Raw genomic sequence first — 26591 nt, forward strand, 5'->3', positions numbered from 1 at the left:
ATAGTTTGTTTGCACTGGTTGTTGCATCAGGCTGTGCTACAATATTAAATTACCATGTTTGTCAATGGCTAGATTAGTAGGAGGAATTGGGAGTGCGTGGGTGGGGGGGAAGTGTGGTACAACATAGTCCAGAATATCTATGGGAGGGAATAGTAGAGTGCAAATAATTTGAACACTAGAACAAACTAGAAAAATGGCAGTAATTCAGTGAAAACTTACTGCCATGGTGTATTAAGATGACTTGCTGTGTACACTAAGCCAATATAAAATATACCAAGTAAATATATAGGGGGAGAAATTCGGTTGTTAGCGCCACCGATTAACACCTAAAGAGGCCGAGAAGTGGAGCGCTAGCCAATTTCCGGGCGGGCGCAAGGCGCCTCGTCCCATATTGAGCATGCACTTAGCGCCGGCGCCCACTCATGGGCGCAGGCTGATTATGACGTCATTTGAGTGTGCAACACCTTTTGGGCGCCCCCCCCCTCCGTAACGCCTGCCGCTAATAGTGACAGCTTACCTGGACCTTACCAAGTCGCTCTCGGGCTGGAGGAGCGTTATTTAAAGGGGACTGGTGTGGTTTAAAAGCGGCAGCCATTTTTGGAGCACAACTTCCTCGAGAGCTACAAAGAGTTGCTGAGCTGCACACTGAGAGCCATTTGACCACTGAGCTAGCGCAGGCAGACGATCTTCAGCCTTCTGACCATCACCTTGCTGTTGGTGAGCCTTGACAACGGGGAACTTTCCTGTGGGCACTTATTATGGGGGCTGCATTGGAGGGGAACGTCCTGCTGCTGAATCATCTGGAAAGGGCACTGAGACGCTGGGAGAGGGGGGCGGGCATGGCCAGACGGAGGAGGGCCAACAGACGTCACCACAGCAGACCTTACACTGGCAGGGTTTTCCGACAGCAGTTTTCCTACATGAACATGCCGGAGGAGCAGTGTGTCAGAAGGCTGCGATTTAGAAAGGAGGTGGTGACTGAGCTGTGCCAGCTGCTTCAGCCAGATCTGCAGCCTCAGATAAGGTGCAGGACATCTCTGTCGGTGGCTGAGAAGATGCCTGCTGGCCTGAACTTCTACGCGAGCGGCTCTTCTCAGGCTGCGCGTCAGAGGCTGATCAGAAGTAGCTTCTAGGCCCCTCTCACAGAATGCTTGCTGCCATTCCAAGAACAGGAATGGAACCGGTCTGATACCCCCAAGCCTGTGAAGGGCAAGATGCATGTAAATAGAAGGCATGGCCATTGTAAATGAAGAAAGTGTTTCATTACACAAAATGTGGTTCCTTCAAACATGAGAAAGCTATGGCAACAGAAAGCAAAACTATTACACTGACACATAACTGCCTCTCACACCCGGGAGACTGTCCAAAACAAAAATCACATTCCGACCATCTTCCTTGGCCTTGATTCCACTGCGCCAACCAAAGCATCCAATACCCCATCAGTGAGGCGTTCCGCCCTCTGCCTCACCCTTTCCATGTCTTGCTAGGCTGGTGCGCCACAGGTAGGCTCCCACTGCTTTGAAGGCCTACAAGGCATAGTGGTTAGCACTGTTGCCTCACAGCGCCAGGGACCCGGGTTCGAATCCAGCCTCGGGTGACTGTCTGTGTGGAGTTTGCACATTCTCCCCATGTTTGCGTGGGTTTCCTCCGGGTGCTCCAGTTTCCTCCCACAGTCCAAAGATGTGCGGTTAGGTTGATTGGCTATGATAAATTGACCCTTAGTGTTAGGGGGATTAAATACATGGGGTTACGGGGATAGGGTGGGATATGTGTTGGTGTTACGGGGATCGGGTGGGATATGTGTCGGTGCAGGCTCGATGGGCCAAAATGGCCTCTATCTGCACTGTGGGGTTTCTGTGAAGGCAGTGAGTGTGTCTGGTGATGCCAATTGACCTGCCCCTTTAAGAGCTGGCCGGCGCCAGTGTGTCTCAGGGAAAGTGATTATTGACAGCACCCTCGCTGCTCCCCGCCGCCGCAAAATTGGGTTGCGCCGCCGGGTTAGCGCCTTAAGAGTAGCGTGCAGCGCCTGATTTAGCGCTGCAATCACCTTTAGGGGCGCTGCAACCCAATATCACGCTAGGTGGCGCTAAATTGCGCCTGGCGCTAAACTTTGCGCATCGCCAGGACTAGCGCCCCAAACGCGGCTATACCGAATTTCTAGGCCATAATAATGTTTATAAATTGAGACAACAGCTAGCCACAACAAGCCAAATAGCAACTTGCATTTATATTGCCTTTTTAACATAGAAAAATGTCCCAAGGTGCTTCACAGAGGAGTTATCAGAAATAAATGGACACCGTTCCAAAGAAGGAGCTATTGGAAGGGTGACCTAAAGCTTTGTCAAAGAGGTAGGTTTTAGGAAGAGTCTTAAAAGAGGAAAGGAAGGTGGAGAGTTAGAGAGGTTTGGGGCAGGAATTACAAAACGTGGGGCCAAGGCGGATGAAGGCTCAGCCACCAATGATGGGGCAAATGGAGTGGGAGATGCACAAAAGGCCAGAAACAGAGAGTTAGGGAGGGATGGTTGTAGGGTACAGAGATAGGCAGGGGGAGGCCATGAATGGATTTAAGCACGACCATGAGAATTTCAATTTGGAGGCATCGGGGGACTGGGAGCCTATGTAGGTCAGTAAGGATAGGGGTAATAGGTGAACGGGTCTTGGTGCAGGATAGGATAGAGGCAGCAGAACTGTGGATGAGCTGAAGTTTGCAGAGGGGAAAGGATGGGAAGCCAGTCAGGAGAACATTGGAATAATCAAATCTAGAAGTGACAGTCTTAGATGAGGACTTCAGCAGCAGATGGGCTTAGGAAGGGGGAGGTGTACAATGTTACAGTGACTCAGTGACTTTGGAGCAGTGTAACATTTCTGCATACAACATTCAGTGCCTGCAGTCACGACTTGGCTTCCGGTTGTTTTGATTTCTTTTTGGGTTCAATAAAGACTCATTTCTGAAAGAGAATGTTGTTTAATCTAAAGTCTTGTTCAAGACTTTCTACAGCTTTTTACAGAACACACTATGCTGTGATGCATCTAGAATGAAACTGAAAGTAAAACTCCTCTGGATTGCTTGTCTCTCACATGACCTCTGCTGGTCAGGCACAAGTAATCAAAAACACAGACAAATATGCTGTAAGGCATAAGTAATCAAACACAGACAAATATCATCACTATTTGCTGATATCATTACATCTCCCTTTCTTAAAACAAAAGTATTTTACTTTTAACTAACAACATTTAATGAACTTACATTATCATTATCATGATCAAGGTTTTTTACCCTTGCTTTGTGTGTTCACATGAAATATGTCAATACACTAGAACTTGAAGAAAGAATAAGATAACATTACTTCCTTCGTTAACAATAGTCCTTAAATTTGCTCAATGAGTCTCTCAGGAGGCTTCACGTGTCTTGAGGATTTTCTGATTGATTGTCCTTGAATCTGAGTTGTTGCCTCAGATGATTGGTTCTCAGCTGTGTGATCAGGTTGTTCACCAGTATCAGTCTCTTGACCTGCTGTGGCTGGTCCCATGAGAAGATCGCGACGATTTCTTCTCAGAACAGCACCCTCATCTGTCTGAATGGTGTATGATCTTGGTTGAACTTTACTCAGGACAGTTCCCTTCTGAGTCCATGTGTTTGTTTTGTCTTTCAACCTTACTTGGTCACCAGTGTGGAGTTCAGGTAGGTTTTGTGTTCCTCTGTCATAGTAGTACTTCTGCTTTTCTTTCTGTTGCTCTTTGAACTTCCTCACTTTCTCCCCCTCTTTTGTTTTCAGGAGGTTCTCCGGGATGGGTAGGTTTGACCTTAGCCGACGTCCCATCAGGAGTTGGGCTGGTGACATACCACACTCGAGCGACGTTGTGCGGTATACAAGCATGCTTTGGTAGAAGTCAGTTCCACTGTCTCTTGCCTTGTACATCAGTCTTTTCACTGTCTGGACCGATTTTTCCACTAGTCCATTGGACTGTGGATAGTGAGGACTTGACGTTGTGTGGACAAAGTCCCACTCTTTGGCAAAGTGTCGGAAATTTGCATTGTTAAACTGGGGTCCGTTGTCTGTGAAGACCTCGCTTGCCACGCCATGTCTGGAGAATATGGCTTTCATACTTCTTATCACAGCTTCTGCAGTGGTGGTGTACAGTCTACAAACCTCTGGATACAGGGAGTAATAGTCTGTGACGACAAGATAGTCCTTCCCTTGACATACGAATAGGTCAGCGCCTACCTTCTGGTAAGGTCTGTCTGGTGCTGGGTGTGGCTTTAGTGGTTCTACCGGATTGCTTGCTCGATATTTCAGGCATATTGTGCAGTTTGACACCTCATTTGTCACATCTTGGTTGATTCGTGGCCAGTACATCACCTCTCGTGCTCTTTTCTTACACTTTTCGATTCCCAGATGTCCTCCATGGATCTTTTTTAGCATCTCTCTTCTCAGACTCTTTGGGATAACTATTTTACTTCCTTTGTAGATGATGTCTTCGACCACTGATAGTTCCGCCCTGCAGTTCCAGTACTCTGCTATATCAGGTGAGCAGTCTTGCTTCATGTTGGGCCATCCATCCAAGATGCTTTTTCTCAGTCGTCTCATTGTTTCATCTTTGTTTGTCTCAGTCTTTATGAGCTCTGTTTTTGCATCTGCTATTGGCAGTGCACTTGTGATCATATCCGCGCAGGCGTTCACTTCTTCATCCATTGTGGTGTTTGCGGGCTCACTTGGGTCAACAGCTCTGGACAACGTGTCTGCTGTATACATCAGCTTACCCGGTGTGTACGCAACATTCAGTGTATAGCGTTGCAGCCTGATCATCATTCTTTGTATTCTAAGCGGACAGCTATTCAGTGGCTTTTGGAACAATGTAATCAAGGGCTTATGGTCAGTCTCTACACTGATTGCTTGTCCTGCCACAAACTGGTGAAATCTTTCACAGGCGTATGTGATGCTGAGCAGCTCCTTTTCTATTTGAGCATATCGCGTCTCCGCGTCTGTCATTGAGCGCGATGCATATGCAATAGGTTGCCAGTAGTCATATTGTTGCAGAAGAACGGCACCGAGCCCACTCTGTGATGCATCTGATGATATCTTGATGGGTCTCGCTGGGTCATAAAACCTCAGAACTGGTTCCTCTGTGAGCAGTTTCTTTAGATCGCTCCATGACTTCTCATGCTCATGATTCCATTCCCATTCTATGTTCTTTTCAGTTAGTCTTCTCAGTGGCGCTATTTTTTCTGAGAGGTTGGATATGAATTTACCCATGTAGTTGATCATTCCATTAAACCTCTGCACGTCCTTTTTGCATTGTGGCCTTGGCATATTCTCAATGGCGGACACCTTTCTGGGATCTGGTCTGATGCCCTCACTGCTAAGGATATCTCCCACGAATGTCAGTTCTGTCACCCCGAGCTGGCATTTCTCTCTATTCAGCTTCAGGTTTGTTTTCCTTGTTGCTTCCAGCACTTTTTTCAGTCTCTCGTCATGCTCAGTTCTCGTGGTTCCCCATACTATGATGTCATCCATTGATGTATCAACTCCCTCCAGGTGCTCATAGATCATATGGATAGTCTTGTGATACACTTCAGGAGCTGAGGCAATGCCAAATGGTAACCTTAGGAATCTGTATCTGCCAAATGGAGTGTTGAACGTGCACAGTCTTGAACTTGCTTCGTCCAGCTTCATCTGCCAAAATCCTGAGGACGCATCTAATGTGCCATGATTTCCTCATGTGTATTTGTACATGAATAAAAGCAACAATTTAACATAATTAAATTTACAGTTCATACTTAATACATTACACCACATGGGCTGCAGCGGTTCAAGAAGGCGGCTCACCGCCACCTTCTCAAGGGCAACTAAGGATGGGCAATAAATCCTGGTCTTGCTAGCGATGCCCATATTCCGAGAATGAATTAAAACAGTGACTACACTTTAAAAGTACTTAATTGGGTGTAAAGCGCTTTGGGACGTCCTGAGGTTGTGAAAGACGCTATATAAATGCATGTTCTTTGTTTCTTTATTACATAAAATTAATGCAAAAAACCCAAATTATTTTGCGTGTAAAAGTGGTGGAAAAACAAATTGAGTGCCCCTGAATGCTGGGCAACTCCAGTTAAAAAGTTCTACCTATTGCCCTATTTATAGAAAGGGTTATGTGTATACCAAAGAAAAAGAAAAATCACTGATCAGTTCCCATCACACCTCTCCCCAAAGCCCCACCCCATTCTTTTCTTGATCTGTCTTGCTTTTACTGACAGTAATGTGCAGCATCCAACATATTAAGATTATATTCTGCCCCCAGAGTAGTTCAAACATTGTCTTAAGAGGTCTAAGCTATTGTACTTCTGCCTCACCAATATGCATTGTTATGGGATTAGGGAGTCCCATGGAGATGATGGCCCGGAGTTTACGGGGCCTATGACAGTGTACACGCGTGCGGGGTCATAACTGCCCCGCATGTTCTGGGATACCGCATTTCAGTTTTACAGATCACCCATATGCGAAGGAAATGGGACATTCGCTGGCGCAGGGTTGCGCTATTTGCCCAACTACTGCCAGCAAATGCCCACGAAACTCTTACGCCTGGTCACGGCAGGTGTTGGGCCTTCTTTTCCTAGCATAGGGGTTTAAATAAATATTAAAATTAATGTTTTAAAATCATTTAAACATTCAGAAACCTTTAAATTAGTTTAGGTTATTTTTGGTCCCTTTAAAAATGTTTAAATTTATTTTTCAAAAAATAAAATTTTAGTTTTAAATGTTTAATTAAATTGCATTTTAATTAATTTTAAACATGATGATTTATTTTTATTTAAGTTGTGTGAAAATGTATTTTTTATGCCATTCCTATTATGCTTATGGGGATTCCGTACATAAATGGTATCCCCATAAGCATAATGGGAATCCCCCTTTTTGATTGGTTGGGCTGCATGCGCCCCTGGGATACATGGGCCTTTATGCGGACGTACGCCTGCAGGCCCAGGACCGCAAGAGTCCAAAGATACAGAGGCATCAGGTAGGTGCGTATATTTCTTGTGGATCGGAGGCATTTGTAGTGTCCGTGTATCAATAATACTCGGAGTGCAGGAGAACAATAAAACAGGTATTTACTGAACAGAGGGGAACTTAAGACTGAAATACAGAAGCCTGCTATGGCTTTATATACAGGGGTGGTCACTGCCGGTACTGCAGTATAGAATCAGTTCTTCTCTTAAAGGCACATACACAACAATTCCTCCCCTTTTAGATAAACAGTACATAACATTCATTTAACAACTAAATAATAACTAATTACAATTACAATTTTCTCTGTACTATATACATCAACTGAAATAATCATTTATAAGTTCAGTCTTTGAGGAGGCTTCCTGATCCTGACTGGATAGCGCCTTTCTCGAGTATCCTATTCTTGCGGCGGAGTTGATTCTGGCTCATTGTCATTGGTTGGTTCGTCAGCTTCCAATACCACTGCTTCTGAGGTAGACGCAATCTGTACTTCGGGTTGATTACCAGGTGCACCTGCTCGTGGTATGGGTTTGGCTTGTTCCTGTGACTCTAGAATCTGGTCAGCATGGCGTCTCACGATGCTCTCTCCAACGTCCACTGTGTACATTAGTGGTCCCTGCTGTGTGCATATCGTTCCTGGCTGCCATTTTTCTGTTTGGTAGTCGCGGGCCAAGACTGGTTGCCCTATCTTGAAGCTCCTGGTTGGCTTCTCATTTATGTGCTGGAATTGCTTATCCTCAACATCTCGTCTTATGTTTGGTTTGAGCAAATCCAGGCGACATCTTAGCCTTCAGTTGAAGAACATTATAGCTGGAGCTTGGTTGGTGACTGCATGTGTCGCATTCCAGTAAGCAAACAAGAAATTATCCACCTTGTGTTGTAGTGGTATGTCGTCATTATGCATTCCCTTTATTGCCTTTTTAAAGGTCTGAACAAACCTCTCAGCCAATCCATTTGTGGCTGGATGATATGGGGCAGATGTGTAATGCTTCACCCCATTATTCCTCAGAAACCTCCGGAAATCCTCTGACACAAACTGTGGCCCATTGTCGGAGCAAATCTGTTCTGGCAAGCCATTCCTGGCGAAGATGGTCCGTAGGACTGCAATAGTTTTCTCCGTGGTGGTGGAGGACATTTTGATGACCTCTGGCCATTTCGAATGGGCGTCCACGGCGATTAGGAACATTGAGTCCATAAATGGACCAGCAAAATCAATGTGTACCCGTTGCCATGGAGATGAGGGCCACTCCCATGGATGTAGCGGGGCCTGTGGTGGAGCGTTTTGGTCCTTCTGGCATCTTGTGCATCTCTTGGTCATATCCTCGATTTTTTTATCGATTCCCAGCCACCACACAAACGCCCTGGTTAGGCTCTTCATTTTTACCCCTCCCAGATGACCCTCATGAAGCTCATTGAGCACTCTATCTCTCAACTTGGGTGGAATTACTACTCGGTATCCACACATCAAGGTCCTCCGGCACACCGACAGCTGTTCTCTCCTTGGCGAGAATGCTGGCAACAGTGAGTCGCCATGTGCTGGCCATCCCTTCACCGTCAAATCATAGACCTGAGAGTGTGTCGGGTCATTTCGGGTTTCCTTCTCTATACTTGAGTTTGTAACAGGTAGACATTCGACTATGGTCGCATGGAATATCTCAACAGGGTCCACTGCAGGTGCTTCCTCTACCGTAGGCAACGGTAGGCGCGACAGCCCATCAGCGTTTCCATGCTGTTTCGTACCCTTGTACTCTATATCGTACTGATGTGCCCCTAGAAAAAGTGACCATCTTTGCAGCCGTTGCGCCGTCATCACCGGAACGCCCTTCTTTGGGTTAAAAATGGAGACTAGGGGCTGATGATCAGTCAGTAGGGTGAATTTCTGCCCGTGCAGATAGTGATTGAACTTCTTCACCCCCCACACCAGGCTGAGGGCCTCCCTGTCAATCTGGGCGTAGTTACGTTCGGCTGAGGTTAATGAGCGCGACGCAAAGGCTATTGGTCTCTCTGAACCATCAAGGAATTTGTGTGACAGCACCGCTCCGATGCCATAGGGAGACGCATCACATGCTAACCGAATCGGTAGTGTTGGATTGTAGTGAGCCAATACTTCTTTTGAAGTGATTAGGCATTTACATTCCTGAAAGGCACGCTTACACTCATCACTCCATTTCCATGTTACTCCAGTTTGCAGCAGGGCGTTCAGTGGGTGCAGAATTGTAGATAAATTCGGCAAGAACTTATGGTAGTAGTTCACCAACCCGAGGAACGACCTCAGTTGCGACACATTTTCCGGTGCTGGAGCCTTGACTACAGCCTCAATCTTGTCCGGCGACTTATGCAACCCTTCCTCATCAATCATGTGGCCATAATACCAGATTTGTCTCCTGAAGAACTCGCATTTGGGGCGGTTGGCTCGTAGCCCATATTCCTGTAATCTCGTGAGCACCTGCTCCAGGTTGGCAAGGTGTTCACTGTCATTTTCGCCCGTAACCAGGATGTCGTCCAAACAACACTGGGTCCCCGGGATCCCTTGCAGGACTTGTTCCATCGCCCTCTGCCAAATAGCCGGGGCTGATGCTACCCCGAATACCAGTCGATTGTACTGGTAAAGGCCTTTGTGAGTGTTTATCGTGAGGTATTTCCTAGATGCTTCTTCCACCTCCATTTGTAGATACGCTTGGGCCAGATCAATCTTTCTAAAGCGTTTCCCTCCAGATAGTGAGGCGAAAATATCTTCTATCCGTGGAAGTGGATATTGTACTGTGTGCAGGACTGGGTTCACAGTTACCTTGAAGTCCCCACAGATGCAAACCTTCTTCGGTTCCCCAGGCGTGCTGCTCAATGATTTCTTCATTACAGGAACGATGGGTGTGGCCCACTCGCTCCAGTCCACCTTGGACAGCACACCCGAACGCTCCAGACTCTCCAGCTCTGCTTCAACGGCTGGGCGGATCGCGTAAGGTACCGGTCTGGCCTTAAAACATTTTGGGTTTGCGTTATCTTCGATTTTTATCGTTGCCGTTATTCCTTTTAGAGTCCCAAGTCCTTGTTGGAACACCTCTTTCGCGTCAGTTAGAATCTTTGACAGTCGTCCAGGTGTGACGTCATCATCCTTTTTATCAGTCACAGTTAGCGCCTGAATGGAATGCCAATCCAATTGTATTTTTCGGATCCATTCACGTCCCAATAATGGTGGTCCTCCATCTGGTAGTATATAGATACAGTTTCTGTGTTTCCTTGCCGTTGTATTCAACTGGCACCCTTATTTTTGCCCCGTGTATGTCTTCAATACAATGGATGTGTCCTTCAAGGGTATGTGTGGGAATAGCCGCTCATAGTCTCATCGATTCATGACAGTTAGGGCTGATCCTGTGTCCAATTCCATCTTTACTGGGGACCCTGCTATCATGAGGGTGACCCAAATGGTTCGGTGATCCTCCTTTGCGATCACGTTGTGTAACTTTAGACAACTTAGTCTCCTGCTCCCGGAGTCCTTATCACTCTCCTGATCTTGCGAACTACTGTCTGTCAATTTCTTTACTTTCTTGTACTTTTCCTTAGTAGTTCTTGTAGTGTTGGTTTTCTTTCCCGACCTGCAGACTCTTGCTATGTGTCCCATTTTCCCACATTGCCTGCATACTTTGTCCTTAAACCAGCAGCCCTTCTGATCATGGGTTGTTCTGCCGCAGCGATAGCACTTTTCTGCTCTATACGCCATTTCGTTAGCGCTGTATTCTTGTGGTTTCTGTTGTATTTCCGCAGCTCTCCGTGCTGCTGCTTCGTAGGATACTGCCACGCTGAAAGCCTGTTCTAGCGTCAGGTCCTTTTCCGAAAGTAGTTGTTTCTGGGTTCCTTCACTCTGGAGCCCGCAGACAAACTTATCCCGTAAGGTGTCTGCCAGTCCTGCTCCGAACTGGCAGTGCTTCGATAACTTGTGCAGTTCCGTAAGATAGTCAGCATTGCTCTTATCTATGTGCTGGTTTCTTTTATGGAACTTGAATCTTTCTGCTATCAGCAGCGGTGTAGGGTTTAGGTGTTCCTGTAAGGTATTAACAATCTCTTCAAAACTTTTCTCCATTGGTTCAGCTGGGGTAATTAAATTCCGCAATAGGCCGTACGTTCTCGCGCCCATCAAATTTAATAATACCGACACCTTCTTTCCATCGGCCACCTCATTTGCCTCGCAGTACACTTCAATTCTTTCCACATACGTGGTCCAGTCTTCTACCTCGTTGTCGAAAGCAGTGATACTGCCACTCTTCGGCATCTTGAGTGATTTAAAATGGCGCCTCCCGCGCTTTTTCTTCTTCCCCAATGGAATAAAATGGCGCCTCCCACGCTTTTCCTTCTTCCCCAATGGAATAAAATGTCGCCTCCCGCGCTTTTCCTTCTTCCCCTTGCTGCCACGCTGCTCCTAGCGTTCTACAGGGTAATGGCGGCGACTCGCGGCTTCAGCGCGTATCACTTTTCCTTCCCCTCGTTCTATCCTCTCCACGCTGCCCAGTTCTTGAGCTCCACCCTCTCTCTCTCTCTTCCTCCCGACGACGCTGCACAGCCCCTTTGCAGAGCCGCTCGATTGAGCCCGAGCCCGCCGCAGTCCGGAAGGGTCAGCGCACTACCTCTACCAGCACGACTTGCTGGAACACCTCGACTGGGAAGCCAGGCCCAGCTCTCCACAGCCTCCCCTGCAACTCTCCGATGGATCCCTGGGCGGTTGCCCGCGGTCGACGCCCGCCGTTCTGACTTTGACCTCCAAGAAGCTTCTCTTCAGGGAAAAGATCCCCGTGAGGTGATGCAGTACCGCAGGTGAGTTCGAACCTGCCCGTCGCCAGTGTAGTGTCCGGGTATCAATAATACTCGGACTGCAGGAGAACAATAAAACAGGTATTTACTGAACAGAGGGTAACTTAAGACTGAAATACAGAAGCCTGCTATGGCTTTATATACAGGGGTGGTCACTGCCGGTACTGCAGTATAGAATCAGTTCTTCTCTTAAAGGTAGATACACAACAGCATTCGCCCGCGGGAAGCCTCCGACCGCAATTTCAGGTCCATTATAAAGGTTTGTATCCTATTAGAACAATGCCGCAGACGGTCTGCAATGTTACATTTTTAGTCTGCTACAGCGTGAACAAATCAATTGATGACCCAATTCCTCCCCATAGCAGACCTATGAACCAGAGTATATCGTTACCTGTCCAACAGCAAGACAAATATTAGAGATACTCAGAGATCGAGCAGAGAACCTTTCCCATTGTACATCAGCTTACTGGAATGTATAGAATCATAGAAAGTTACAGCACGGAAGGAGGCCATTTTGGCCCATCGTGTTCGCGCCGGCCAACAACGAGCTATCCAGCCTAATCCCACTTCCCAGCTCTTGGTCCATAGCCCTGCAGGTTATAGCATCTCAAGTGCACATCCAAGTACTTTTTAAATGTGGCAGTGAGTTCCAGACCCCCACAACCCTCTGCATGAAGAAATTTCCCCTCAAATCCCCTCTAAACCTTCCCCCAATTACTTTAAATCTGTGCCCCCTGGTTTTTGACCCCTCTGCTAAGAGAAATAGGTCCTTTCTATCCACTTTATCTATGCCCCTCATAATTTTATACACCTCAGTAAGGTCTCCCCTCAGCCTCCTCTGTTCCAAGGAAATCAGACCCAGCCTATCCAGACTTTCCTCATAGCTAAGATTCTCTACTCCCAGCAACATCCTTGTAAATCTCCTCTGTACCCTCGCTAGTGCAATCACATCTTTCCTGTAATGTGGTGACCAGAACTGCACGCAGTACTCTAGCTGAGGCCTAACGAGTGTTTTATACAGTTGAAGCATAACCCCCCTGCTCTTGTATTCTATGCCACGGCTAATAAAGGCAAGCATTCCGTATGCCTTCTTAACCACCTTATCTACTTGGCCTGCTACCTTCAGGGATCTGTGGACATGCACTCCAAGGTCCCTTTGTTCCTCTACACTACTCAGTGTCCTACCATTTAATGTGTATTCCCTTTCCTTATTAGCCCTCCCCAAATGCATTACCTCACACTTCTCCTGATTGAATTCCATTTGCCACTGTTCTGCCCACCTGACCAATTTATTGACATCTTCCTGCAGTCTACAGTTTCCTTCTTCATTATCAACCACACAGCCAAGTTTAGTATCATACCACCTATATTCAAGTCAAGATCGTTGATATGTACCACAAAAAGCAAGGGACCTAGTACTGAGCTCTGCGGACCCCCACTGGAAACAGCCTTCCAGTCACAAAAACACCCATCAACCATTACCCTCTGCTTCCTGTCTGCCAGTTTTGAATCCAACTTGACACTTTGCCCTGGATCCCATGGGCTTCATGTGGAACCTTATCAAAAGCCTTGCTAAAGTCCATATACACTGCATCAAACGCACTACCGTCATCTATCCTCCTTGTTACCTCCTCAAAAAATTTAATCAAGTTTGTCAGACATGACCTTCCCTTTACAAATCCATGCTGACTGTCCTTGATTAATCCATGTCTTTCTAAATGAAGATTTATCCTGTCCTTCAGAATTCTTTCCAATAATTTTCCCACCACCGAGGTTAGGCTGACTGGCCTAACATTAAATCCTCACGTGTAGCACGTGATCCTCTCATTAAGCCTCACATGTAGCATGCGGTCCTCTCATCTTCAGTCGGCAGATGACTTTACCCTCTCTATCAGACAGAAGCGCAAACTATAAACCAACAGACAAATGTATTTAACACTAATGGGTAAATAAACAGTACTCAGCACGGTGTACTTACATTAGTTACAACCTTTACTATTCTCCACAAAAAATGTGCTGTCAACATAAAAAATGGTTGCTCACTTCTTACATGGCAAAATGCAGCCACAGAGCTAGGGATTTAGCTCAATCTTTCTGCTGGCTTCAGAAGATTGCTGACTGGCACAAAGTCCACCACAAACATATACATTACTTGCCCTTCTTCAAAAGCCAATTCCTCTCAGAAGTTCCAATACTGCGGTGTCTCATGGTTGGCCTGGAAATCCTTCCACCACTTCTGTAAGGACTGATCTTGTTCAGCTTTGGTTATTATCTTGCCTGGTCTTGTGACAACAGAAGCCAGTACAGTATGCACACAGTCTTTTGTCAGTTTCAGGAAGGTAGTTTCAACTCAATGCATCAGTTATATTTGTCTGCCTTTTTTGTATTGTACTGTCAAACTGTATGCTCCATAACTGGTGAAAAAAAATAAAGCCTGCCTCATCAGCATGTCCTTGTTGAACTTGATGTATGCTGATGTGTGATAAAAGGGGGCACCTGTTACCTCAGGGATGCAGCAGTGAACTGATGACCCAACTTCTCTTGTTGGTGCTTTTGTTTTCACTGACAGTGCTCTGTGATTGCATGTCTGGTTCAGGAGCTGACAAAGGTTGGAGATTGTATCCCTGCTCCAAGTAAATCACATGGAGCTCATGTTGGATCGGGAAGTGTTGAGTCCAGTAAATTTGCCTCCTCTGGCCTCAACCCCCCTGCTCCTCTTCCTCTTCCAAGTGTCTGACAGAATGATGCAATACCTACACTGCAGAATTTAATGAAAGACTCTTCCTTTAGGCAATAGCTTCGGCTCTGTTCACCACTGGAACTCTATTGTTCCCACTGGTACTTTAATAATGGATAAACTAACGCAATGTAATATTTAAGTAAATGCGGCGTAAATTTGGACAATCCACATAAATTGCTGCTTAACAAGTAGTTTATAAGCAAAAAAATGCATTAATAGCAGGTGTGTCTTGTTAGAAATGGTTACTCCCAGGAGAAAATGTAGGAGCCTGAACAAAAGTTAACAGCCACTCAGTGAACACCATATCATGAAATGACTGTTACCCATTAACACGCAATTAGCGTATGTGCTAGCTCTAAAACACAGAGCAAATTAAACTCCGAAGTAGGTTTTTCCTCAGTAAGCCACAAAGTCTCATTGCACATTTTCTGAGGTGCTTTGAGGTAAATAGTTTATTTACTTGTGTGACCTACAGCTCAACACTGAGAAATTAACCAAGGGACTGAACGTAACCTGAAGCACTTATTATTTCCATGCGCCTAAATCTTGACACCAGACTCTGAAATTCCTCACTGTTATCCTTAACCTTCCCTGGACCTATCTGTATTCTAAAAAAAGCCTAGCCAGTACAGAGCATTATTTCTTGCAAACTTCTTTTTTTGCCATATATCAGATCTATTTAAAAAAATGACATTAGTATGTTATAATGGGCCGGATTTTCCGACCCCCATGGGTGCATACGCACCTGTAGGGGTCGTGCAAGTGCCGGGTTCAGGCTGAAACCCGGCACTTGCGATCTGTCAAGAAGTCTCTTGACAGATCATCTGCATGCCCAAGAAAAGTGCCTTTGCGGGTGGAGAGTTGCGCTTTCTGCACAACTTCCGCCCGCTGAATGACAGTCAAATTCTTACTGCTTTTACCAGCTTAAGAGTTTTAAAAAACAGAAAAATGAAATTTGATAACTCATTTATAAAATAAAAATACTCTTCAAAAAGGTAAGTTTATTTTTATCCCCGTAAAAACATGTAATTTCTTCAAAAAAATTAAAGTTTTGTTTAAAATATTTAATTAAATGACATTTTAATTAATTTTGAAAATGTAATTTTTAAAAAATTTATTTAATGTGTTGGTGTATTTTTTAGGTGATCCCCATTCATACGTTTGACAGTTCCGTACGTACAGAACTGTCAAAAGTATGAATGGGGAATTCCCTTCTTACATAAGAACATAAGACATAGGAGCAGGAGTAGGCCATTTGGCCCCTCGAGATTGCTCCGCCATTCAATAAGATCATGGCTGATCTGATCTTGGCCTCAACTCCACTTCCCTGCCCGCTCCCCATAACCCTTGACTCTCTTGTCATTCAAAAATCAGTCTACCTCCAACTTAAATATATTCAATGACCCAGCCTACACAGCTCTCTGGGGAAGTGAATTCCAAAGATTCACAACCCTCTGAGAGAAGAAATTCCTCCTCATTTCCAATTTAAAAGGGTTTCCCCTTATTCTGAAATTATGCCCCCTAGTTCTAGATTACCCCACGAGGGGAAACATCCTCTCTGCATCTACTCTGTCAAGTCCCTTTAGAATCTTCTATGTTTCAATAAGATCCCCTCTCATTCTTCTAAACTCCAATGAGTATAGGCCCAGCCTGCTCAACCTTTCTTCATAAGACAATCCCTTGATCTCCGGAATCAACCTCGTGAACCTTCCCTGAACTGCCTCCAATGCAAGTATATCCTTCCTTAAATAAGGAGACCAAAACTGTACGCAGTACTCCAGGTGTGGTCTTGCCAACGCCCTGTACAGTTGTAACAGGACTTCCCTACTTTTATACTCCATTCCTTTTGCAATAAAGGCCAACACTCCATTTGCCTTCCTAATTACTCGCTGTACCTGCATGCTAACTTTTTGTGATTTATGTACAAGGACCCCCAGATCCCTCTGTACCTCAGCATTTTGTAATCTCTCCCCATTTAAATAATAATTTGCTTTTTTATTTTTCCTACCAAAGTGAATAACCTCACATTTTCCCACATTAAACTCCATCTACCAGATTTTTGCCCACTCACTTAGCCTATTTATATCCCTTTGGAGATTCTTTTCATCCTCCACACAATTTGCTTTCCTACCTATCTTTGTATCATCAGCAAATTTGGCTACATTACACTCAGTCCCTTCATCCAAGTCATTAATATAGATTGTAAATGGTTGAGGCCCCAGCACTGATCCCTGTAGCACCCCACTAGTTACAGTTTGCCAACCTGAAAATGACCCATTTATCCCGACTCTCTGTTTTCTGTTAGTTAACCAATCCTCTATCCATGCTAATATACTACCCCCAACCCCATGAGCTCTTATCTTTTTTAGTAACCTTTTATGTGGCACTTTATCGAATGCCTTCTGGAAATCCAAATACACGACATCTACTGGTTCCCCTTTATCCACCCTGCTTGTTACATCCTCAAAGAACTCCAGCAAATTTGTCAAACATGATTTACCTTTCATAAAACCATGCTGACTCTGCTTGACTATATTATGATTTTCTAAATGTCCTGCTATCACTTCCTTAATGATGGACTCCAGCATTTTCCCAATGACAGATGTTAGGCTAACTGGTCTATAGTTTCCTGCTTTCTGTCTCCCTCCTTCCTTAAATAGGGGCGTTACATTTGCAATTTTCCAGTCTACTGGGACCTCTCCAGAATCCAGGGAATTTTGGTAGATTATAACCAATGCATATATTATCTCTGCAGCCACCTCTTTTAAGACCCTAGGATGCAGGCCATCGGGTCCAGGGGACTTGTCCACCTTTAGTCCCATTAGTTTGCCTAGTACTTTCTCTCTAGTTATAGTGATTGTTTTAAGTCCCCCCCCGACTTCAATAGCCCCTTGATTATCCATTATTGGGATCCTTTTAGTGTCTTCTACCGTGAAGACTGATACAAAATATTTGTTCAAAGTCTCTGCCATTTCCCTGTTTCCCATTATTAATTCCCCAGACTCATCCTCTAGGGGACCAACGTTTACTTTAGCTAATCTCTTCCTTTTTATATACCTGCAGAAGCTCTTACTGTCTGTTTTTATATTTCTTGTTAGCTTACTCTCATAAGCTATCTTCTCTCTCTTTATCATTTTTTTAGTCGTTCTTTGCTGGTTTTTAAAAATGTCCCAATCCTCTGGCCTTTCACTATTCTTTGCAACATTGCATGCTTTTGTTTTCAATTTGATACCATCATTTACTTCCTTAGTTAGCCACGAATGGTTCATCCTTCTCTTAGAGTCTTTCTTTCTCACTGGAATATATCTTTGCTGAGAGTTATGAAATATCTCCTTAAATGTTTGCCACTGATTTTCTACAGTCTTACCCTGTAATATATTTTCCCAGTCCATTTTAACCAAGTCTGCCTTCATACCTTTGTAATTACCTTTATTTAAGCTCAGGACACTAGTTTGAGACCTAACTTTCTCACCCTCAAACTGAATTTGAAATTCTACCATGCTATGATCACTCTTCCCAAGAGGATCCTTCACTTCGAGATCATTAATTAATCCAGCTTCGTTACACATTACCAGACCTGAAATAGTTTTCTCCCCAGTTGGTTCCACAACAGATTGTTCCAAGAAACCATCCCGTATACACTCTAAGATCTCATCCTCAAGTCTACCTTTGCCAATTTGCTTTGTCCAATCAATATGAAGATTAAAATCTCCCATGATTATAGCCATACTTTTCTTACAAGCCTCTATTATTTCTTGATTTATTCTCTGTCCTACAGTGTGGCTACTGTTTGGGGGCCTGTAGACCACTCCCACCAGTGACTTTTTACCCTTATTATTTCTTATCTCCACTCAAACTGATTCTACATCTTGATCTTCTAGGCCAATATCATTTCTCATTACTGCACTGATCTCATCCCTTATTAACAGAGCTACACCACCTCCTTTTCCTTTCTGCCTATCCTTACGAAATGGCTAATACCCCATAATATTTATTTCCCAGCCTTGGTCACCTTGCAACTACATCTCTGTAATGGCTATCAGATCATACCCATTTATTTCTATTTGTGCTGTCAACACATCTATCTTGTTACGAATGCTGCGTACGTTCAGATAAAGAGCTTTTAATTTTGTCTTTTTACCATTTTTCCCTACTCTGAGCCCTCTTTCTGATGCACTCTTATGTGTATATGGTCTGTCCCTTCTGTCACACTCTGGTTATCATTACCCCATCGCTACCCTGCACTTTTGCCTTCTCATTTTTCTTTGGCTTTTTAAATTTCCGCTCAGCGTATCCCTCCCCCCCACTATTCAGTTTAAAGCTCTACCTACAGCCCTAGTTATTCGATTCACCAAGACACTGGTCCCAGCCTGGTTCAAATGAAGCCCGTCCCGACGGAACAGCTCCCTCTTATCCCAGTACTGGTGCCAGTGACCTAGGAATCAAAACCCATTTCTCCCACACCAATCTTTGAGCCACTCGTTCATCTCTCTGATCTTATTTACCCTATGCTAATTTGCACGTGGCTCAAGTAGTAATCCGGAGATTATTACCTTTGTGGTTCTGCTTTTTAATTTAGCTCCTAGCTGCTCATATTCCCTCAGCAGAACCTCTTTCTTTGTCCTACCTATGTCGTTGGTACCTACATGGACCACGACAACTGGATCTTTTCCCTCCCACTCTAAGTTCCTCTCCAGCCAGAGAAGATGTCCTTTATCTTGGCACTGGGCAGGCAACACAGCCTTCGGGACTCACGCTCTTAGTTGCAGAGAACAGTGTCTATCCCCCTAACTATACTGTCCCCTACCACATTTCTTTTTGCTTCCCCCACTTGATTGGTTCCCTGTACCACGGTGCTGTGGTCAGTTTGCTCATCCTCCCTGCAGTCCCTGCTCTCGTCCACACAGGGAGTAAGAACCTCGTAACTGTTGGATAAGAGCAAGGGCTGAGGCTCCTCCACCACCACCTCCTGGTTCCCCATACCTGCCTCGCTCGTAGTCACACCCACCTGTCCCTGACCACGGACCAAATTATAATTAATTAATCTAAGTGGTGTGACTGCCTCCTGGAACACAGCGTCCAGGTAACTCTCCCCCTCCCTGGTGTGTTGCAGTGTTTGAAGCTCAGACTGCAGCTCATCAACATGGTGCCGAAGTTCCTCGAGCAACCAACACTTATTGCAAATGTGGTCGCCGTGGAGCTCAATGGTGTCCACCAGTTCCCACATGTTGCAGCAGTAACACATCGCCTGCCCTGCCATCTCTAATGTATTTAATTAATTAAGTGTTTAAGTTTTGATTGGTTGGGCCAGCCCACGTGATCCCAGGAGCGCCTACGAACCGCTTGCGCCCCTGGGATACGCGGGGCTCTGCCTGCGCAGACCTGGAGTGACCTAGGAGCGCAAGCCGCCATTCTTCCCGGGCCACCAGGTAATTTCATAGACATTTTGCAGGTCGGAGGTGTCCGCCTGCGGAAAGCCTCCGATCGCAAATGTTGGCCCAATAATTAACATTTAAGGATACAATTACAATTCTTGGCTTAGCTTTGAAATTGAGTCCATCATTAAGGTAGCAAAGAAAAATAAATTGTTCTGTTAACGATCAGTACAACTGGTAAAATAAACATTTTTCACACATAAGGGGCCTTTTACAAAATAAGTACTGATAACGTTTTAAAATCATAGTAATACTAACAAGGGATTATACAACTGCTTCAGCATTAAACAAAAAGCAAAAAAATCACAGATGCTGGAAATCTGAAACAAAAACAGAAAATACTGGGAAAATACAGTAGGTCAAGCAGCATCCGGGGAGAGAGCAGGTGATTTAGCTTCTCAGGTGTAGACTCGTAATCAGAACTGGAGGAAATTACAGATGAGCAGCATTTAAAAATGAATATAACAAAGAGAAAGGGGATGGAAAAAAGTGATTTCTTTCACCCCTCCATCTTCCCTTTGTTCTGTTCCTTTTTAAATGCTGAAGATCGCAGCGGGGCCAGAGAGACCGCGGCGGGGGCAGGGCGACCGCGGCGGGGGCAGGGCGACCGCGGCGGGGGCAGGGAGACCGCGGCGGGGGCAGGGAGACCGCGGCGGGGGCAGGGAGACCGCGGCAGGTTTGCTTGAGGGGCCGGGGGGAGAAGCACTCCTGCTCCTCCTGGCCCACAAGCAGCATCACCTGACTTTTGAACTGTATGCAACAATTTTCCATTTTTATATATCTGCACATCTTCCTCATCTTCTGCAAGTAGATATATACATATTTAGGATCAAGGATTCCATTTTCTCGTTATTTTCCACCCACCAACTGTTGTGGATCTTTCCACTTGGTCTGACCGCACCCACCTCAGCCATACCAGCCTACTTGATGAGTTTTAAGACATAAATACTTAACCCACTATCCTATTGAACTGCTCAGCACTAAGCTAAAATACCTTAAGCACTATATAGCTCTTGTCTTCAGCCTTAAGCGACATTGCCTTGGCAAAATGAGCTCTGTTTTATTAAGATAAAAATGCATTTTAATTGATCACGTTAATGGATTGGGGTTGACATATACTGCAAAACAAATTCTAATTGGCTAAATACCCAAGCAGACAATGGGCCAGAAATTCCAGGCCAGAAGCGTGAGTACGGTCGGCTTACTCACGCTCCTGGCCGTTGGAAATGCCGGCGTTCAGCATGAACAGCGCATGCGGGGAACGCCGGCATTTCCAGACCTCGAGCGCGTGCGACTGCACAGGCAGCGCTTGCGCAGTGAACTTCGTGGATTTCATTCATGAAATCCGTGAGGTTAAGTCCTTAGAAGTTACACTTGAAAAAAGCAAGTGTAAAGTTGTTCATTGGCTGCGGAGGAAGATATATTTTATCGTGGAGCTTTTGAAATGCAATATTTTTGTTTGGGAAAGGGAGGGAAGTTATTTTAAGAAATTTTAAGTAAGTTTAAAAGTTTAATTTTTTTTTTTTTTAAAAAGGGTTTTCAGAACGGTAGGTGGAAGGAGCAATTGTGGCTGTGTGAATGGAATGTGAGAATGAGTTATGTATGTATGTCCACATATATTCCTTTACGTATATGTATGTATGTTTTATATTCCTTTACTAATGTGTATGAATGTATGTTTTTAATTATGATTTTCCAATAAGTTACTTTCTCTGAAAGTCATAATTAAATAATACATTCATACACATAAGTAAAGGAATATATACATAACACGCAAAGGAATATATACAGACATACATACTTTCAGAAGCTCCACGATAAGAAATATCTTCCTCCGCAGCCTCTGTAGCAACTGTACCCATGCTTTTTTCATGTGTAAGTTGTAATGACTTGACCTCACTGAAAGCATTAATGAAAGCGGCGAATTATACTGCGCACGCGCTGCCTGTGCAGTCACACGCGTTCTGCCTCTGAACCCCTTCGTTCAGAGGACAGGAAATGCCGGTTTTCCCCACATGCACTGTGCATGCTGAAAACCGGCATTTCATCCGGCCAGATGCGTAAGTACCCCGACCGTACTAGCGCATTTGGAAGGGAATTATTGGGCCAACATTTTACATGTCAATAAAATAAAAAATTTAACAATTGCACGACTTGCCCCCTCGCATCTGCGACTGAGGGTCCAAGGAGGTGCATTGCGCAAGAGGTCATCATCGGACGTATCCTCACACTGTTCCCTTTGGGGAACTGTATGAAGTGGTGGAAGGATTTATGGCCGTGATTAACGCTCATTCCGTGACCGTAACCATCTTTGAACCAGCCATTAGGGTGGTTAGTCCTATGGCGGGAGGGTTTTACGGGCTCCCACAACCCATCTGAGGGGGGGGGGGGGCCACCAACACCCACGGACGCAAGTATCCCGCTGGATGTCCACCCAGAATTTAAAGTTGGAGCTCCGACTCCACTTGCCGGGACTGTCTGGAGTGGGGTTCAAAACCCTACTCCTTCTGGCCCAGCGGCGGGGATGCTTACTGCTACGCAAAAGGCCCACTCCGCACAAAAGGTGACACCCATACGTTTCCTGCGCCTTTTCCCTCCCCGTGACTGGAGCCCTATGCTGCCATTTCACGTTGCTAATCGGATTGGGCCTTTGTCATAGCGGTAGGATCCCCGCCGCTGGGCCAGATCAGGGTAGGGTTTCGAACCCCGCTCCAGACAGTCCCGGCAAGTGGAGTCGGAGCTCTGGCTCTAAATTCTGGGTTGACATCCAGTGGGATATTTGCGTCCGTGGGTGTGGGTGGCCCCCCCTCCTTGTATAGCTTGTGGGAGCCCGTAAAACCCTCCCGCCATAGGACTAACCGCCCTAATGGCTGGTTCAAAGATGGTTACGGTCACGGAATGAGCGTTAATCATGGCCATAAATCCTTCCACCACTTCATACAGTTCCCCAAAGGGAACAGTGTGAAGACACGTATGACGACGACATTGCTAAATAAATAAATGGAATTAAAAAAATTCTTTTAGGGCTTTTAAAAGTCTTTAAATTGCTTTAATTCTCTTTAAAACTACTTCAGATTACTCAAAATAATGTAAACATTTTAAAAAGTTTATAAAAGTTACCAAAATCTTCAAAAAACTTCCAAAAACCTATTTAAACTGCTGCTTTGCATGTAAAAAAGCAAAGCAGCTTGACAGAAACATTGGGGGCGTGTCCAGTGAAACTGAGACCTCAAGGGGCGTGTCTCACTTACACTGCACGCTCCTGGCTCCGCGCTGGCTGCACTCCTGGGCGGTGTGACGTCATACGCTGCCCGGGATTCTTCTTTCAGTTTCTGCAAGTGCAGGCGTCCCTGGAGCTGATCGGCAGGAGTGCGGGGTAAGTGCAAATACGGGGCTTGCACGCGCTGCAAGCCCCGTTCTGGAATTTCTGGCCCACTAAGGCATCGCGAAAGTTTTATCCATTCCATGTTAATGTATTGGACTTTATAAATGCAAAATGTGAAATATTGTGATATCTTACAGTTCTTCAAGTGTGCTTAGATTTTTATTGCCTTTCAGAACCTCAACAATTATCTCTCACAGTAACAGAGTTATTCTAGAAAAGTTTTTATTTAAGGTTGTATTTTTTGTCAATTTCTGCAGTTGGAAACAAAATTGTGCCACAGCACCAGAAGGACTCAGAAATGTTACAGCAGACTTAAAACTTAATTTATGATGATTTATCATCACAAAACAGATGGCACTGTAATTAATCAATTTTTCATAAGAAAAATAGTAAACGTTAATGAAAGGATACTTTATGGTGAATGTAATTACAATTATAGACTTAACGTATGTACAAAATATTTCAAGTTTAACAATGGTAATAAAATGATGAAATGTGCACATTTAGATTTTCTTGCACACTGGGAATGGGTAAATATCCCAACTGGTGAAGGACATAATTGCAACCAATCTCTTTTTTCTATAAAAGGAACTCTTAAGTAGCTTACTCACCATGATGCACGACTCGCTTCAGCCCCCTGATAATAGGAACCAGTGCTAGGTTGTCCTGGAGGGTGACCTATGTGTAAAGGATATGCATTCTGTTAAATCCTTCCTCGTAACAGATAAAATGATCTTCAAGTTTAATCTTTAAAGAAAAGATGCTATCTGGCCACCAGCTCTGCTTTCAAAGTTATCCATGGAGATTACACCTAAATACAGAAGATTAAAAGTATAAGGAACTGACACTAAACAAATCTTACAAAAAAGAATTACATTCTGGAGGACCAACTACTATTCTGGGAGATAGGTGACGTTCTATCTGACCTCATTAAAACTCAAGATAATAGAACCTTAAAACACGTGCAGCAGGATCGCTCCACGATATTTATTATTTTGTTAAAAGGGATTGTTACTGTGTTTCTCAATATCCATTCATCTCAGAAAAACCACAACAATCTATAGTACATAGACAGTGCTTGAAAATTTAGGTACAATTTTCTGTACGTGGTTTTGTAACTCAGATGTCATAAGCAATACGGCATCATCAAAAACCTTCCAAAAACATTTACACTCAGAACTTTTCTTTAACCCAAAAATTTGCAAATCTTTGCCAGTTCTGTTGCTGACCAATGAAAGTCTTCAAACTGGTTTACTTATTGTGGTGAACTATAACTCTCAAAACTCATGCTTTTAACTTGTATTTCTCTCATTTGGTTCAGTTGGTAAAGGCAGGAAGGATACAGGATTGAGCAGTGGCCTGCACTGGACCAACCTTAGCACTCTTGGCTGCAGGGGGAAGAAAACTATTGAGGGTTCCCACTCCTGCTGGAAACTGTAATTTTCTTTGGAGTTTATATCCAATCTTCATATTATCAGTTGTTTATTTAATAGTAAAATCACTACACCTAGAAAACATAAACTCATGTCTTTAATGCACCTCCTATTACGAATGCAGTTAAATAACACTCAGAAAAGGTTGAGTATGCAATGATTCAGAGGGGTCAGGCTGCAGAAAGGCAGAGTTGTGGAGGGGAGTGTGAAGTTGGGTATAGAAGACCTGGAAGATTCAATGGAGAGCATGAAGGAGAACCACAGAGAGAATGTGAATAAGGTGAAAGACAAAGACAGTGCTGTTGCATTGGCTGACTTGTGTCGTAGTTACTAGTTATTATCAACTACACTTTATTCCTTCTATCGATATTTCTTCACACACATACAACAGCCCCTGTCTCCACCCCTACTTCAGCCTATGTTATGCTGATACTTGTGGGTGCCACCACCAGACTCGACTAGTCCAAGGGACAGAGACTTGAACGGATATGGCGGACAACTGGTTTAACCATTCACCGTCAGATCTGGTTGAACCACATAAAGCATTATCAGGTCCAGCTCTCGTCTGCCAAAATTGCTCACTGTTCCAGAATCATTCTGGAACACAAAGATAAACCCTGGCTTCTATTCTCCACTGCTAACCGTCTTCTTAAACCCCTCTCCCCTGTCTCCTCCACCCTCACCTCCTACAAGTGTGAGGAGCTCATGGACTACTTTGTCTCTAAGACTGAGACCACCTGTTCAGTTGCCTCTGCCACTTCCCTCCCTTCCCCTAGCCCACCGGGCCAAACTTCCTCTAAGGCTCCCCCCTGCCCTACCCCTGAACTCACATCTTTCTCCAGTTTCTTTCCGATCTCCCCTCATGACCTCTCTGTGCTCATCTTGTCCATGAGACCCACTTCCTGCTCCCACCAAACTGCTGACCACCCAACTTCCTTTGCCGGCTCCCATGTTAGCTGGCATTGTTAACGGTTCTCTCCCCTCAGGCACTGTTCCCCTTTCCCTCAAATCTGCCGTCATCACCTCTCTCCACAAAAAAACAACCCTTGACCCCTCAATCCTTGCAAACTACCGCCTTATCTCCAACCTCCCTTTCCTCTCCAAAGTCCTTGAACATATTGTCGCCTCCCAAATCCGTGCCTATTTTTCCCGCAACTCCATGTTTGAATCCCTCCAATCCGGTTTCCGCCTCTGCCGCAGTATTGAAACAGCTCTCCTCAAAGTCACAAATGACATCCTTTGTGACTGTGACAAAAGGAAACTATCCCTCCTCGTCCTTCTTGACTTGTCTGCAGCCTTTGACACGGTTGACCACTCCATCCTTCTCCAACGCTTCTCCACCGTCGTCCAGCTGGCTGGGACTGCACTTGCCTCGTTCCATTCTTATCATAGAAACATAGAAAATAGGAACAGGAGTAGGCCATTCGGCCCTTCGAGCCTGCTCCGCCATTCAACGAGATCATGGCTGATCATCCAAACCCTAGCACCCGGTCCCTACACCGACAGCCATCCCATCCAAGCCCTATCCCCGTAACCCCATAACCCCACATATTTAATCCCCCCTAACACTAAGGGCCAATTTTTATCATGGCCAATCAACCTAACCCGCACATCTTTGGACTGTGGGAGGAAACCGGAGCACCCGGAGGAAACCCACGCAAACACGGGGAGAATGTGCAAACTCCACACAGACAGTCACCCGAGGCCGGATTTGAACCCGGGTCCCTGGCGCTGTGAGGCAACAGTGCTAACCACTATGCCACCGTATCTATCTAATCGTAGCCAGAGAATCACCTG

The 26591-nt window shown here is 45.0% G+C and overlaps 1 protein-coding gene across 1 annotated transcript in view; it reads right to left on the minus strand.

The window, feature by feature from the left end:
- The window catches only part of LOC147111056 (receptor-type tyrosine-protein phosphatase gamma-like), a gene marked incomplete at its 5' end in the record, with an annotated part of 521022 nt that overhangs the window by 311120 nt on the left and 183311 nt on the right, over positions 1-26591 (minus strand). The window contains one exon of the mRNA XM_085999999.1: positions 23973-24039. Coding sequence (XP_085856125.1) covers positions 23973-24039 — 67 coding nt within the window. The remainder of the gene's footprint in view (positions 1-23972; positions 24040-26591) is intronic.

The sequence above is a fragment of the Somniosus microcephalus genome, chromosome 11, assembly GCF_052327205.1.
Source record: "Somniosus microcephalus isolate GS21.2 chromosome 11, FLI_Smic_1.0, whole genome shotgun sequence".
In the NCBI taxonomy this organism is placed as follows: Eukaryota; Metazoa; Chordata; class Chondrichthyes; order Squaliformes; family Somniosidae; genus Somniosus; species Somniosus microcephalus.